The sequence below is a fragment of the Mesocricetus auratus genome, unplaced genomic scaffold, assembly GCF_017639785.1.
Source record: "Mesocricetus auratus isolate SY011 unplaced genomic scaffold, BCM_Maur_2.0 Super-Scaffold_100033, whole genome shotgun sequence".
In the NCBI taxonomy this organism is placed as follows: domain Eukaryota; kingdom Metazoa; phylum Chordata; class Mammalia; order Rodentia; family Cricetidae; genus Mesocricetus; species Mesocricetus auratus.
In genome coordinates, this window is record NW_024429213.1 from 1969467 (window position 1) to 1984451 (window position 14985).

General features: G+C 48.9%; 1 protein-coding gene and 1 long non-coding RNA gene across 5 annotated transcripts; one reads left to right on the plus strand and one right to left on the minus strand.

Moving 5' to 3' along the window:
* Window positions 1-1835: 1835 nt before the first annotated feature.
* Cdk16 (cyclin dependent kinase 16) lies at window positions 1836-12564 on the minus strand. Of its 4 annotated transcripts, none has more exons than XM_040733649.1 (16): window positions 12430-12564; window positions 6866-7073; window positions 6188-6321; window positions 5966-6091; window positions 5823-5879; window positions 5613-5727; window positions 4918-5012; window positions 4759-4821; window positions 4409-4532; window positions 4081-4201; window positions 3906-4003; window positions 3715-3820; window positions 3590-3632; window positions 3344-3434; window positions 2189-2266; window positions 1836-2104 (listed from the first exon to the last, which is right to left on the minus strand). In XM_040733649.1, the coding sequence occupies exons 2-16, from the start codon at window positions 7065-7067 to the stop codon at window positions 2067-2069; spliced, it is 1491 nt and encodes a 496-aa protein (XP_040589583.1). In that variant the 5' UTR covers window positions 7068-7073; window positions 12430-12564; the 3' UTR covers window positions 1836-2066. The 4 variants fall into 4 exon arrangements, with proteins under 4 accessions (XP_040589583.1, XP_040589584.1, XP_040589582.1 ...); XM_040733650.1 differs by lacking the exon at window positions 12430-12564 and adding an exon at window positions 12005-12350; XM_040733648.1 differs by lacking the exon at window positions 12430-12564 and adding an exon at window positions 7247-7477 and having other exon boundaries at window positions 3590-3623.
* On the plus strand, window positions 12563-14433 carry LOC121135210. Its single transcript, XR_005872427.1, has 2 exons — window positions 12563-12701; window positions 14037-14433. It is a non-coding gene; the product is annotated as an uncharacterized LOC121135210 (long non-coding RNA).
* Window positions 14434-14985: the final 552 nt, after the last annotated feature.

Consider the following 14985-nt stretch of genomic DNA (forward strand, 5'->3'; position numbering starts at 1 on the left):
TCATCCCAGTACTGAGATTACAAGTGCCCATTACACACATCGTTTTAATCATGAGTGCTGGCAGTCTGAATTCAGGCTTTCAAGCATGCATAATAGCAAGCACATTACCAACTGAACCATCTCCAAAGCACAAGCTGTTGCAAACTTCACCGCACAGATGACCTTCAGAATTTCCAGGAACTAGTCATCCAAACTTCCAGCAATGTGACCTCACTCTTGAACTTTTCTAAGTCTATTAAAGGATTCCTTTATATAACCAGTGGTCAAAAACTACTCCTTTCAGGCCAGTAAGTGACGGTGCACGCCTTTAATCCTGGCATTCAGAAAGCAGAGGCAGGCGAATCTCTGAGTTGAGACTAGCATGGTTTACAGAGCGAGTTCCAGGACAGGTTCCAAAGCAATACAGAGAAACCCTATCTCAAAAACCCAAAACAAAACAAAACCAACAACAACAAAATCCTACACCTTTCATTCTCTCTCCAACTGGCCTCTTCATAGAGTCACTCGGATATATACAGTCATACCGCACCTTTCTGCCTCATACTACTCTGGATCTACTGGGCCTTCCAACTTTCTTCAAACTTTATTATATACGTCCTGGCTCCATTCCCTGAGGCTTCATCATACTGCTAGATGAACCTAACTCCTCTATGCTCACTTATTGATTCCCATTAAGCTTGCCCTACTGCTTCACATCATCCCACCATTCTATGTGCAATCCTTCCAAAGTTTTGTTCACAGTTCCACACTTCCAGACGACTTCTTCCCAATGCTTTTAGTTGATGGGACCAGGTATGGATTCATCAAGGTTGATAGTAATCACCCTAGCTTGAGCCCCCTTGCCTTTATGATGACTTACAACCAGACTTTTCACTTTAGATTTTTTTAATATTTCATACAGCGATTATGATGCATTCAGGAACCCAATCCCCCCAAACCCCACTAGAAGGGCACCCTCCCTTGCCCTCCCACCCCATTTAAGGGTCCCAAGGCTTAGGGTGGAAGAAGGGGAGCAAACCATCTATCCTGGAGACTGTCCTTGCCCTGCCTTACCTTCCCAGGGATTGGGATATAACTGGGCACAAGCTCCCACGTCCCCCTGCTTGTGTACATATATATACTATATATGGCTCCTCACTAAGCTGGTCAAGTCCTGGCAGAGCCCCTACTCAACAGCACCGAGTGGGACAGGACAGGAGGGCTAGGCAGAGCTGGGCTGGGGAGACCCTGAGAAGGAACGAGGCCCCAGGTACAGGACTGAAGGGAAAAAGAGGCCCCCAAAATGTCCATCTCCCAGTCTCTGGTAATTCTCAGGTCCCCCTATAGCTGGGGACACTAGATGGGAAGGAAGATGGCTGAGGCATGCTTTCCCATAGCCAATCCCAGGGTCTAGTGATGGTCAGGATCTGAATAGGGTCTGGGTCCCTGTCTCTGAAAGGCTGGGGGTGGGACTTCATTGCACAAAATACTGTAAGAGGGCCAACACTCAGAGTAGGGCCCAACCAGTCTGTATACAGAGATATTGCATTAAAAAGTGAGAACCTCATTTAAAATAATAATAAAAAACAATAAAAGAAACTAACAAAAAGGCCCATACAGAGGCAGGTGGGACAGCAGGCAGAGGATGCCTCAGACCCAAAGCATCACCACTTTCTAGTCAAAGTCAATCAAGAATCATGGCCAGGGCTAGCTCCAACCCTCTGGCTGGCCATGGGGTAATGGTCCTGGGGGAGAGCGTGATGAAGAGAGGAAGACCTAGCCTTAGTGTGGGAGAATGGCATGGCCATTCTGTCCGCCGGCAACTACCAAGACAGAGAGAGACACATCAAGCAAAGTAGTGGTGAGAGCTTTGTTAGCACCCAGCAGACAGGCCAATGGTTGAGTTGACAGGCCAGTGGTTGGGTGTTTAGGCAGGTGGCAGGGGACAAGTTGGTAGGAAAGTGTGGCTCAGGCAGGTAGGCAGGCAACAAGCAGGGAGGACTGCAGATAGGGGCTGCCCCGTGAGGGGTATGGCATCCCTCCAGCTGCTGCCTGCTGGGGCCTTGGTCTGTGGCTTAGAACTTGGTTTAGAACTCGGTATCCACCACACGAAAAGCTGGCCTGCCTGCAGGGGAAAGCAGAGTGAATGGCTGTTAGTGGGCAAGCAGGTAGGTTTGGTGGAGCAAGAAGAGGGGAGTGCCACACTTACCTGAGTCAGGCATAGAAGAAGACCGAACACTGGCCTCCTTTTGTAGCTGTACCTCCTTTAGTGCAAATATGGAAGTAGCTGTGGATGAAGAGACATTTAAGTGGGGGATGACCCGTTAGTCTACCTAGAACAAAACCCCACATGGCCCCACTGTGTAGATTAGAACAAGTTGACCCTTCTTTGAGAAGCTTTTCTTCTATCTAACTGCCTATCTAACATCCAGAAGATGGGACTACTACTGGACCACTGCAAGAGACAAAAAAAGTAGTCAGTTAATCAAGTATGATAATGCTAACATAAATCTTACCTGCAAATCTACATAAAAGGTAGTGCTTTGAAATTTAATTATTAATTCAGTGGGTAGATAGGAAAGGTGAAGAGGGTTTTTTTGTGTAATGAACTTTCATTTTGTTTGAGACATGTTCTTTATAACCCTTGCTCTGCTGGAACTCACTGGCCTTGAACTTACAGAAATCCACATTCCTGCCTCCCATGGACTGAGATTTTTAAACCAGGCACAGTGAGTGGCTCATGCCTGTAATCTCAGTTCTTAGAAGTCTGAGATAGGAAGATTGTCACAAGTTCCAGACTAGCTCAGGCAACACAGTGAATAGGTTAAGACTGTCCTTCCTCTCCCCCCAGACAACAGCCCACCAAAATGAGGTTTTTAAAAATCTTTATAAACAAAGCCACAGAGAAACCTTGCCTCGAAAAACAAAAAACAAACAAACAAAAAAAAGCCACATAACCACAAACGAGGGCTACCTAGTACAACCTTGCCTCAAAAGAATACCCCAGATCCAAAGTCCCCAACTAGTTCTATTATTCCAGGAAGGGGCCTGGGATGCCAAAGACAGCATTAAGGAAGTTTTAGGGGGAACTTCTCCCACTGGTTTTGAACTGTCTGAAAGTTACATGGTTGTTTAGTTTGCAAAAACTGTGGTGCACACTTTCTTTGGATATTACATCTATATACCATATGAGAATTTTCATAAAAACAAGATGGAAACAAAATTTCTTCCTAATAGATACAACCTGCTATATGTTCATGAGGATGTTCCCTCCTTAGAGATGGCACAACGTAGCACCCTACACTCCAGTGGTTCTGCTCCCCACAGCCCCAAGTTAAGACACCCATTCCCCACATCCACTCACTGTCAGGAAGTTTGTGGATTCGCTCCCCTAGGCTGAGGAAGAATGGGTGTTTCATGGCATCCTCAGCAGAGATTCGATTGCGACCCTCAAACTGAATTGGACACAAAAGAGAGTGTATTGGTATATTGGCATTTTCAACACATAGGTCTCTTGATATGTCCTCCTCAGAGTCTGCCCCTGGGGAAGGTCCCATTTCCTACACATGGAACCCCACCCATTAGGGCTGGCCTCCAAAGATGTTCTCACCTGCAGCAGCTTGGTGAGGAGGTCAGCTCCGTCGCTATCAAGTCTAACACAAAGATAAGGGGATGCACTTTACCTTGAGTTCAGACACCCTTAGCCCCTAATGCCCATCTACCCATCAGCCTCACCGGGGTGCATGGCTCAGAAGGGCCTCAGCTCGGTACTTGGGGTAGTTGTATGTTCTAAACTCTTCATTGGATAGGATGCCTGGCCATGTCTCCTCAGTTGGGGTTCCTAGTACAGAAGGCAAGTTACCCCAAACATCTCAGGTCCTCCCTGCATATCCCCACAGCTCCTTAGACACAAACTTCCTCCTCACCCAAAATGCGGAAGATGAAGTGCAGCTGTTCTTCCACTGTGGAACCCGGGAAGAGGGGCCGGCCTGTGGCCATCTCATAGAAGATGCAGCCCACACCCCTGGGCAGGAAAGGCACCATGAGTAAGGGACAATTGGCTGGGCAGTCACTCCCTTCCACACTTCCACCTCTCCTCACCACATGTCAATTTGGGTAGAGTAGTCTGTGGATCCAAGTAAGATGTCAGGGGGCCGGTACCACAGTGTCACCACTTCATTGGAGTATGTTTTAGTAGGGATTGACTTGGCACGAGCCAGGCCTGGGAGGCAAAGAAAAGGGAGCAGCTGGAATGAGGAGGCTGCGGGCAGAGCTTGGAATAGAGTACAACTAACTGGGACAAAGAATGCCAGCCATAATCAAAGTCTGGAAAGACTGAAGGGGATTGAGGCTGGGTGGTCATAGGGAGTGAGTCGCTTGGAGAATAAGGCTGAGGAGACAGTGGGAAGAAAGGGGATGCTGGTGGTACCAAAGTCAGCCAGTTTGAGCTCTCCCCTCTCGTTGATGAGTAGATTCTGGGGCTTGAGGTCTCGGTGTAGCACCTTCTGCCTGTGGCAGTAGGCCAGGCCACGGAGCAACTGGAACAGGAACAGCTGCAGACCCAGGAATGGCAGGCAGAAGTCAAAAGATATCCACTAGCCCATCCCCCCGGCAGCAGGCAGGCACTGCTCCCTCCCAAACAGACATGTCTTATCACACAAAAGATGACAGGCTCCCAATGCCCTCCAAGAGCTCCCAGGAAAAGGCCATTTCTGGGAGACTTGTATATGAGTGGATAAGTGGGGGCCCCCTCCTAGCCCTGCTTTGTCCCACACCCACTTTCACATTGTGCATGTTGATAACATTCCCACAGTCATCCAGGTACTGCTTCAAGTCCTTGTCCTGAGGACAAAAGAGGTAGTACAGTAACAAGAGTCACATACTATGGCTCCTGGCCATTTCCCCACCTCCCTGGGGCCTATTGCTATCTAACCTTACCAAGTATTCAAAGACAAGGGTGAGGGACTTCTCCGTGTGGATAATGTCATGTAGTGTGACAATGTTGGCATGCTTGAGGTCCTTGAGCAGGGACACTGTAGAAAGGATGGAACAGAATAGATCAAGTGTGAGAGCTCCATCCGCAAAAGAAAGATAAGGACTAGACAGATATGAGCTTAGAGGTTTCCTTCTTTCCCTGTGCAGTTTAGGGTAATCAGAGCATCTAGCTCTGCTTTACGACACACTAAGAAGTAGGTATGTCTCAATGGTCCACATGCAGAAAACAAGGCTTTGGCGAGTATCAAGCAAGAGTGTGGGACTACAACCCTAACTTCATGTGACACTATATTTTCACAATCTGCTTTTGCTTTCTGGAAAGGGCCCTTGTCCAAATCTAAGCATACGGGCTGGAATTTGTACTCATTTTCTGTGTGATTTTTCTGAACATTCTGAGGAGTGCTTGAAGAATGAAAGCAAACACCATAATTTGCAATTAATTCATCTTCTTCTTTGATCCACTTAGATGCCTAGTTACCTTGATTATTCCTGGGTATATAGATAGTGGGCATTCTCATGAAAGCCACAATGGTGCACAGGTGAAGAGAGAAGGTTCAAAAAACCCTAGTCTCTGTCTTCATTCACCATCGAGTGTGTGTGCGCCATGGAGTCAAGAATGTCTAGGATGGAGTCTGTACCTTCCCGGATAGCAGTGCAAGGTGCCCCTTCTTCGTGTTCCAGTCTGATCTCCTTGAGTGCCACAAGGTTGTCTGTGAGCTTGCTTTTCCCTTTGTAGACAGTGGCATAGGTACCCTGGAGTGTGACAAAGTAAAACAGCAAAGATGCAGTGAGATTGTGTGCAGTTCATACTGACCCTATCCTCACCATGGTCCTTTTCACTGTCTCACCTCACCCAGCTTATCCAGCTTGATGTAGGTCTCCAGTTTTCCAAAGCCAATCTCAGACTGGGGGGTAAAGGAGATACATTGAAGCAGGGCTGGAGAAGGGCACTGACAGAGTGGATAGATGGGAGACAAAAAGAGATGCTTACCAGGCTGACACGGCGGAGGCGCCGGCTAAGAGGCTTGTCAAAGATGGGGCTATTGAGGGTCAGCTTCTCAAGGTAGCCCTCAGGCAGCCGGATGTCAGCTGGTAGCGACAGGCGTTTGTTGATGTCCTAGCAGTCAAGATGAATGAGAAGCATGATCATAAGCTCTACCTCCCCAAATACAACCCCATTCTCCAACTCTTCCATCAGCGGGACAGGAAGCACCTCAGTGGAGATCTTGCGTGGTGGGTGGTTGCGCATGCGTACTCTCACTGGAGACTGCACCTCATCTGAGGATGTGGCTGAAGCCTGGTCACTCTCCCCATCAGACCCCATCTTCATGTCCTCATGCACAATCTCTGGTGGTGGGGAGAGGGAAAGGCCAGGCCATTGGAGTCAAGAACACTCCCTCCTGCCCCCAATACAATACAATCCTTTATCATATCCATGCGTGTACATGGCCTCTAGAGGAGACTAGGAAATCCAGGTGGGCCCAGGATAGATATGGAGGGGGCATGGTCATCTTGTAGACTACTCCATCAGAGATGAGCTGAGATGGTAGTTGCCCGTGGGTCGGAAGGCTAGTGGTTAACAGGCATTGTCAAGAGCCCTGAGAAGGCAGACCAGGGAAAGGCACACCCATTGAGACTTGACAGGGCCACCAGAGTGCAAGAAAAAGGCAGAGAGAGCCTTGAAGCAGCTGTAACAGGTGAGGTGCCATTCTTCCCCTGGGGCCTGGATATAGAGTTAAGAAAGGAGGTATAGACAGAGTGTTAGAAACGGATGACATGGAGGGGGGAGAAAATGAAAAAAATGAAGATGAAAACAAGAGTCTAAGGAATGCACCGGAAAGCAGTATCTGGGAGCTGGGGCAGGGAGAGGGTATGATCAAAGTGGACCCACCTGGTGCAGAGCTGAGTGGGCCCCGCCCAGAGCGAAGCTCCCCAGGGACAACACGGGTTGGGGCCTCTCCAAGGTCACTGCCACCACCACCACCACTCTCATCCAGGCCTATCTGTTCAGGGGCACCATTGGTCTTATCTATGCCTCTGCCCCCTCGGAGTGTCATTGACAGTTGCCGTTTGATCTTCTTCATCCGATCCATGGCAACCTGAACAGGGGATATGAATAGAAATGGGGACCACATTAGCATCTGCCTGATCATCACAGGCCCCTGAAAGACCACAACTACCTAGACTATGTCAGTGCTTCAACAACTACAGACCCATCCAAAGGGCCTGGCATGGCCCTTTGTCATTGTTAGTCCACCCCTAAGTAGTCTACCTGGGTAATAAGACTTGGGTGGCTGGCTGAGGGCAAGGGACCGTTCAATAGATTTTTGGTCTCTAGGATGACAGTCTCAATGTGGGAGCACAGGACACCACAACAGCTATCTTCAGGATCAGCAGCAGTGACAGACGCATTCACAGTTGGGACAAGGGGTTCAGTTACAACTGAAGGACAAGTGACAAGGTCCTGGGTGCGTCCACAGAATGGCATGTTTCGCTGGCACCAGCCCCACATTGCCCCCAGCTGCTGGGCAGAATGCTCCCCGTGGTTCACAGGGACCCGCTCACCACCCCCAGCAACTACTGTCATGGTGATTAATGGACCACCCCACTTCTCTATCCAGATGGGGGGAGGGCTGCTGAGGCCCAACCATTGGATGGCGTTGGGGGGGTTATGTCTCAGCACACACCAGCTATCCTGAGCTGCTAAACTGGCTCAAGAGGGTTAGGATCCACAGGGTCCAAACCCAAGTTTTTACAAAGCCAAGTCATATTTCTTTTCTCCTAGAGAATATACCACAGCTTCCTTATCATCTCAAATAAACCTACAGTCCTGACTGTGGCCCTTATGTCTTACATACCTCATTCACTCTATCACTTCTCTGGCCTTACCTCTTCCTTGATCATTTCTAGTTGCTGTTCTGCACCACACCCAACAGTTTCTACCTCAGGATCTGTACACTGGTTGTTTCACAGACTGTAAAACATCTCACTCCCCATCCTCTCCAGCCCATTGTACAAATATCACCTTTTTCATGAGGTTTCCATAAGTTACCTTATTTAAAGTCTCAGCCATCTTGAGCTCCCTTGCCTTGCCAATGTGTCCCCTAGTTCTCATCACCACCTTAGAAATAATACCATCTATTTATTGGTTTCTTTTCTTTTCACTGTCTGTGTTCTCATGGCTGCAACTAGAAGATCTGTTCCACTGGGGGGTAATTTCTATATGTTGAGGCCCACAGCTACATCCTAAGAACCTGGAATAGTGACTGACACTGAGTAGAAGCTCAACAGCTACATACAGAAGCAGTAAGTCAAAAGGCTGAGAGCCTAGGACCAACGTTTATTGAGGTAAGTCCCAGATACGTACAGACTACCCCAAAGAAGACACCCAGGGAGCCGGGCGGTGGTGGCGCACGCCTTTAATCCCAGCACTCGGGAGGCAGAGGCAGGCGGATCTCTGTGAGTTCGAGGCCAGCCTGGTCTACAAAGTGAGTTCCAGGACAGCCTCCAAAACCACAGAGAAACCCTGTCTCGAAAAAACAAAAACAAAAAAAAACCAAAAAAAAAAAAAGAAGACACCCAGGGATGCTAGAATTGACAGGAAGATGACCTAGATGGGCTGCTGGAGGGAATAGGGTCTCCAAAAGGTTTAGGTAGGCATTCTTTTGCTTCCTCCTGGGCTCTGGGCCAGCAAGGAGGGGGAAAGACCTGGCTCAGGAACCATCTGTACTCACAGCAGGACTTGAGATGGCCCAGGGCCCAAAGGAAGTAGAGCTAGATAGGAGGTTGAGGGTAAGGCCAGGGACCAATTCAAGAAGAGAAATGGTTCATTTGTTACCTTGAAACAAAGTGCTTACCCCAACAGTTCCCACTCTCACTTCTGCCTAACACCTCTACAAGGGGACAGAGTCGGCCTAGCAGAAGAAACCTCAGATAGATATGAGCAAGATCCACCCATAAAGAACCCAGAATGATACCATAAAATCCTGACCTTGGAGGCTGAACACTGGATCTAAGGTATAGAAAGTGGCCAGCTCAGAAGACTTCCTTTTGTCTCCACATGACATTCATACTCAGCCTGGCATTGGTGGCGCACGCCTTTAATCCCAGCACTCGGGAGGCAGAGGCAGGCGGATCGCTATGGGTTCGAGGTCAGCCTGGTCTACAGAGCGAGCTCCAGGATAGCCTCCAAAACAATACATCTAGAAAAAAAAACAAAAACAAAACCATACCAAAATAGTAATTTTGTATGTGGTGACAGGAATAAGGGAAGGGAGTAGGAAAATGGACAGAGAGGGAGCTATGGATTAATGTATGACCTCTAACTGGAACCCTCAATGATTGGACATTTTCCAAAATTCATCTTTTGGGGGATTTTAAGAAGACAGAGTATTTTACAACACTTTGAGGGGGGCAAACTCCTAGAAACAGATACACTTAAACATTTCTGAGCAGCAAAACTTTTTTTTTTTGGTTTTTCCAGACAGGGTTTCTCTGTGGCTTTGGAGGCTGTCCTGGAGCTAGCTCTGTAGACCAGGCTGGCCTCGAACTCACAGAGATCTGCCTGCCTCTGCGAGCAGCAAAACTTAAATGCCATATTTAAACTCTGAAGCCTAAGCTTCAGAGTAAGTGAAGAAGCAACAATCAGGAGGTAGAATTCCACAACTATATGGTATTTGTTACTCTTGAAAATCCCCCCAAGACACACTTGCCCACCCCCAGGCTACTCTCATACCAAGGGCACTCACACCAACTCCAAGCACTGAGCATACAGTTGTCATTCTGGCCTAACCTCTATAAGCAGAAACTAGACCCTCAAGAAGGTCCTCACTACATCTTCACTCCTCCTAACACTCGAAATTTCTCTTGTTACCTATCACTCCCTTCAGCACTCAAAACTCTGTTTAAGCAACTCCTGTCACCACCACATTTTCAGTCCCTTTCTAGTCTAGGTGCTTGTTAGCTTCTCTGTAGCACTGCCCTACCCCAGTAACAGTGTCCCCTCTGGATTCTGATTCTCATTAACATGCACTCAAGGTGTTCCACAGCTGACCCAAATTAGCATTCCCTGGACCGTCACAATGCTCTGAGCCACATTAGTACATAGTGAACCTTGTACAATTCCTGACCAGTTTTGTTCACACTCAGGCCCCTTCACAGTTGTGAGCCTCTTCATGTGCATGCTGGGATCTGAACTCAGGTCTTCTAGAAAAGCAGTATGTACATTCTTTTATTGGTTTTTCGAGACAAGGTTTCTCTGTGATTATGGAGGCTGGCCTCGAACTCACTCTGTAGACCAGGCTGGCCTCGAACTCACAGAGATCTGCCTGCCTCTGCCTCCTGAGTGCTGGGACTAAAGGCGTGCGCCACCGTCTCTTACCCTTACCGTCACAGTCATGACCACCATTAACAACACACACTCTGTCCTGAGCTTGCACTACACTGTCCTTTCACTCTATCTCGACGCCTCACCCAGTCCTGACTCCCTATTAGCACCCCTTGAAGCCCTATTCTCCAGGGACAAACACACTGTTCTGTATCAGACTGACCCTCATGAGTACACACAGCTTCTCTACCCAACCGTGGCCCCCATTAACATACACGAGTTCTTCATGGCTACACTTCGCTTTGGCACACTTACACCATTACCTACTCCCTATTCCCTCTGCTTCAGCCCCACTCCCACTATTAACCCTTTGGTTCACAACTGACTTCCTTCATAGCTCTATTCCCTCCACTACACACTAGATTCCCATCCCCCAAACTTTATCCCTGTAGCACTCCCTGAATCAACCCACTTCAGTGGCCCATGGACAGGAAGAACATAGTATTTAGTGTTCTGATGTTCATCAGCATATTTTACTTCACGCTCTTTGCCCCCAACAGCATACATTTAAGTGTCTGTGGTTTAGAACCACAGCGGTTCTCAACCTTCCTATTGTTGTGACCCTCAACCTCAAATTATTTTTGTTGCTACTTCATAGCTGTAATTCTGAGACTGTTGTGGATCATAATGCAAATATCTGATACGCAAGCTATCTGATGTGACCCCCAAAGGGGTCGTGATCCACAGATTGAGCCACTACTCTAGAACTTCATATAGAGCATCACCCCACCCTTTCTGGAAGCTCACATTCTCTGTTTCCTCACTTCACCTTGAGTCTCGCTCTTTATACTTCATTTACGGCCACCCTCCCATACACATGTATGCACACTTCTGGTACCCAGTAGGACAGGCCTCCCACCATCCTGCCCCATCACCCTCAGGTACTTCAACAGTTCTGCGTGCGTATACTAGACTCCACACTACCTAGATCTTTATTACAATATCTATAGACCCTTCCCGCCATGATCCTCCCTCATCAGGCCACACTCAACATTTGAATCCTTCTACTATGTCCATGAGCACTCCTAGATCCAGAAAAGCTGCCACCCCTAACCCGTGGACAAACACAGTATTAACACGACCCTGACCCTCATCACCACATACTGGGCCTCGGAACCCTGAATCTATTGGCACACTTTCTGGTACTTCTACCACCGTTTCTCCATTTACACTAGGCTTCTCTGCAACCCTACCCTCCACTTGCATGTTCTGGAACTGCCCTTACAAGCAATCCTCCTGTATACATCTCCATGTTTCTCGTAGCCCTGCAACCCCTTTCCATAAGCACCCACTGGGCCTGAAGTCTTACACAGTCCTTAAGGCTTTTTACTATCCCCTCTGCAACCTTGGGTCTTTCACCACTATTTAGCAATCCATTCCCATAACTCTAGTCCTTTAATCACCCTTCGCCTCCTTAGCATCCACACCATTTCCCATCCTCAGCTCCCAGGACAGGAGCCCAGGGCGGGGCCAAGGTCAGGGAGGCCCCAATGACCCCCCGGTGCATTCTGGGAAACTCGAAGGGGAGGGGGCACCTGACAGCCAAGCAGCCCAGAACCCCCTAACTCTCGTCCTAGCACCGCCTAGTTTTGGGTTGGTTCAAGAAAAAGCAGCCCCCACCCTAAGTATCGAGGGCACGCTCACCGGAGGGGGCGCGCGAGTAACCTCAGAGCCGCGGGGCCGGCGCGGCGGCGCCTGGGGCGGCGGCCCGGGGTGAGGCCGCACGACCTCCTTTTCCTCCAGTTCGCCGCAGGCGCCCGTCCCAGTAGTCTTCGGCCATGGCTGCTGGGCCCGGGCCGCCGCCGGCTGAGGAGGAAGAGGCGGCGGCGGCGGCGGCGGCTGAGGCGGAGGCGGCGTCCCGCTCAGCCGGCCATGAGCTTGGCCGCTGCCCCCGTGCTCGCAAGTGCCCGCTGGAATCCGGGTGTTCACGGCGGCTCGCGGCTCAAAGCGGACTGCTCGCGGAGACGCAGCGGATCCCAGGGCCCCACAGCCAGCGGCCCAACAGCCGCGCGCGCCGCGCTCCGCGCATGCGCACGCACGCGCTGGAAAGGAGGAAGGAGGAGACTCACCTCGGACTGCTTGGACCTAAAGACCTGTCTGCTGCGGAAGGGGGTGCGGCCATTGCGTGCCCACCAGGGAATGTGGCGTTGGCCCCGGAACGGCGCCAGGGGGATGTAGATGTGGGTTAATACTCAGTTTTGACCTTGCCAGAATTTTAATAGCATCGAGGTGAGGAGCAGCCAGTAGCCCAGCGTACCACTTCACTCTTGCTTCCCCTACAGTCTCACTTGGTACATCCCCATGGTGGCAAACGGGACTTTTGCAAGGAGGAAAAGAACAGGTGAGCCAAGCAGTTCTAATCCTTTGTGGCGCCTCGGGAAACAAGAATGTAAAGGCTTGAGATGACTTTCTAAGCGAGGTGTCCTGGATTACCATTGGCCTTTCCCACCGTAGATAGGACAATCTGGCCCCGCCCTGCAACCCTCCCTCCGCCTCTAGCTCATTTCCCCACTGTGAAACGTATGTAGCCCCGCCCTTTGAAATCTGTCGCTCAGCCAATAGGACTCGCTCCCTGTGGTGAGGCCTAGCAAGAATGAAGGGCGTGGCAAAACTGAAGAGGCGTGATATCACTTTTCCCTCGGCTTGCCTCCTCCTTTGCACGGTTTTTATTGGCTTTCGAGCTCGCCTTTTTGTTCTCAGCGCCTCTCAGAATGTCTCTGAATATCCCGTAATATAATTGGTTCAAAGAGCACTCAATCAGATGGGTCCCTCCCTTAACCTTTCCTATGCTCTGTAGCTTCTTGGTGTGGTGGAACCTAGGCTGAGAGGAAAGGCGGACCTTTAAGAGGGACAGATTCCAAACAGTGTTTGGAACTTTGGCTTGGGTGGAGCTTCTGGCCTCCTCACCCTAACATTCGCTTACATGCTCCCCTAACTGGGGTTCTTGACACCTTTCAATTACCTCATCTTGCCTGCCACTGACAGTCTTATGTACTTAACTAGGCTGTTACACGGCCAACATTGTCAGGCACATACTTAACCTCTCATTCCTTTCCCTAGAACGTCATATGATTCCCCATATCTATCCCAAACATTTCCGCAGGCCTTCTGAGACTTCCTTACACTGGACACAGGAACTTCCTTGCCTCTGCTGGGCTTCCCTTGGTGGACCTTTCTGCCTTTCCTCCTCCCTTCCCAGTTAGGATTTTTTTGGGGGGGTTAAAGGCGTGCACCACCAACGCCCCACTCCAGTTAGGATTTTCAAGCAAGGTTATTATTGGCAAGAGCTTCCTCAGCCATTAAACTCCTTACTGCTAGGATAGACATCATTTCTGTCACTTAACTGACTTAATCTCCTACCCTTCCTCTCACAACAGGAACAAACCTAGTTGTTCTTGAATATAGCAGGCACAGTTGAGCCTCTGGAACTTACTTGCTGTACTCTTTGCCTAGAATACTTTTGCCCCATGTCCACACTCCTCGTTTCTTCCTGTTGCAATCCTGTTATTCCAGATCCCCACTTGGCACTATGCCTTTCAAACGTGTGGTTTTAAAATTTTAGACGTTTGTGGGTTTTTTTTTTGCAACGTTAAAATTCATTCCCAACCTTGTTTGTACTACACTGCTGAGCTAATACCAAGTCTCGATCAACACTTTGTTACTGTTTTGTTTTCAGAGTCGTTTGTAGCCCAAGTTGACCATGGATTCACTACGTAGTCAAGAATGACCTTGAAGTCTGGAGTCTTCCAGCTTCCACCATCCAAAAGCTGGGATTACAGGCATATGCTACCACACCTGGTTTTCTTTGCACTCTGCCAACTGAACACCATCTCCAGCCCATTTGCACCACAATGCCCAGCTCATTAATCAAATTTTAAACAATTAAAAATAAATTAATGGGACTGGGGCTGGAGAAATGGCTCAGTGGTTACAAGCACTTGCTGCTCATCCAGAAGACCTGAGTTTGGTTGTCAGCACCCTCATCAAGTGGTTCACAACTGCCTGTATCTCCAGATCCAGAGAATGTCATTCTTGGTAAATCCATGAAGCAAATAAACACAAATGGATACGAATGTCTCATTTTACATTTTGACTGCTTTTCTCATCAGACCGTGATTCCCTAGAGTTATTCTTTGACCAATAGTATAAACAGTATGAAACTAGCCAGACATGGTGGCACTCCAGAGGCAGAGGCAGGAGGATCTCTATGTGTTCAAGACCAGCCTAATCTATAGTTAGTTCTAGGTCAGTCAAGGCTACACAAAGAAACCCTGCCCCCCTCCAAAAAAACCAAATAAACAAAAAACTAGACGAAGCTAAGAAGAACCTCAGCCCATCATAATGTTGCATAGTGAGGATCCCTTTTAGTTTCCTCATACGTCCACATGGCATACTCTAAAACACATGGGACACATTAAGAAAAAAAACTTGAGGCCAGGCATGGTGGTACACCCCTTTAATCCCAGCACTCAAGATGCAGAGGCAGGTGGGTCTCTGTGAATTTGAGGCTAACCTGGCCTACATAGCTAGTTCCAGGAGAGTCAGAGCTAACTTGGAGACACTGTCTCAAAAAACATAAAAATAAAAAGGAAAAACTAAGGCTGAGAGGATGTCTCAGTAGGTAA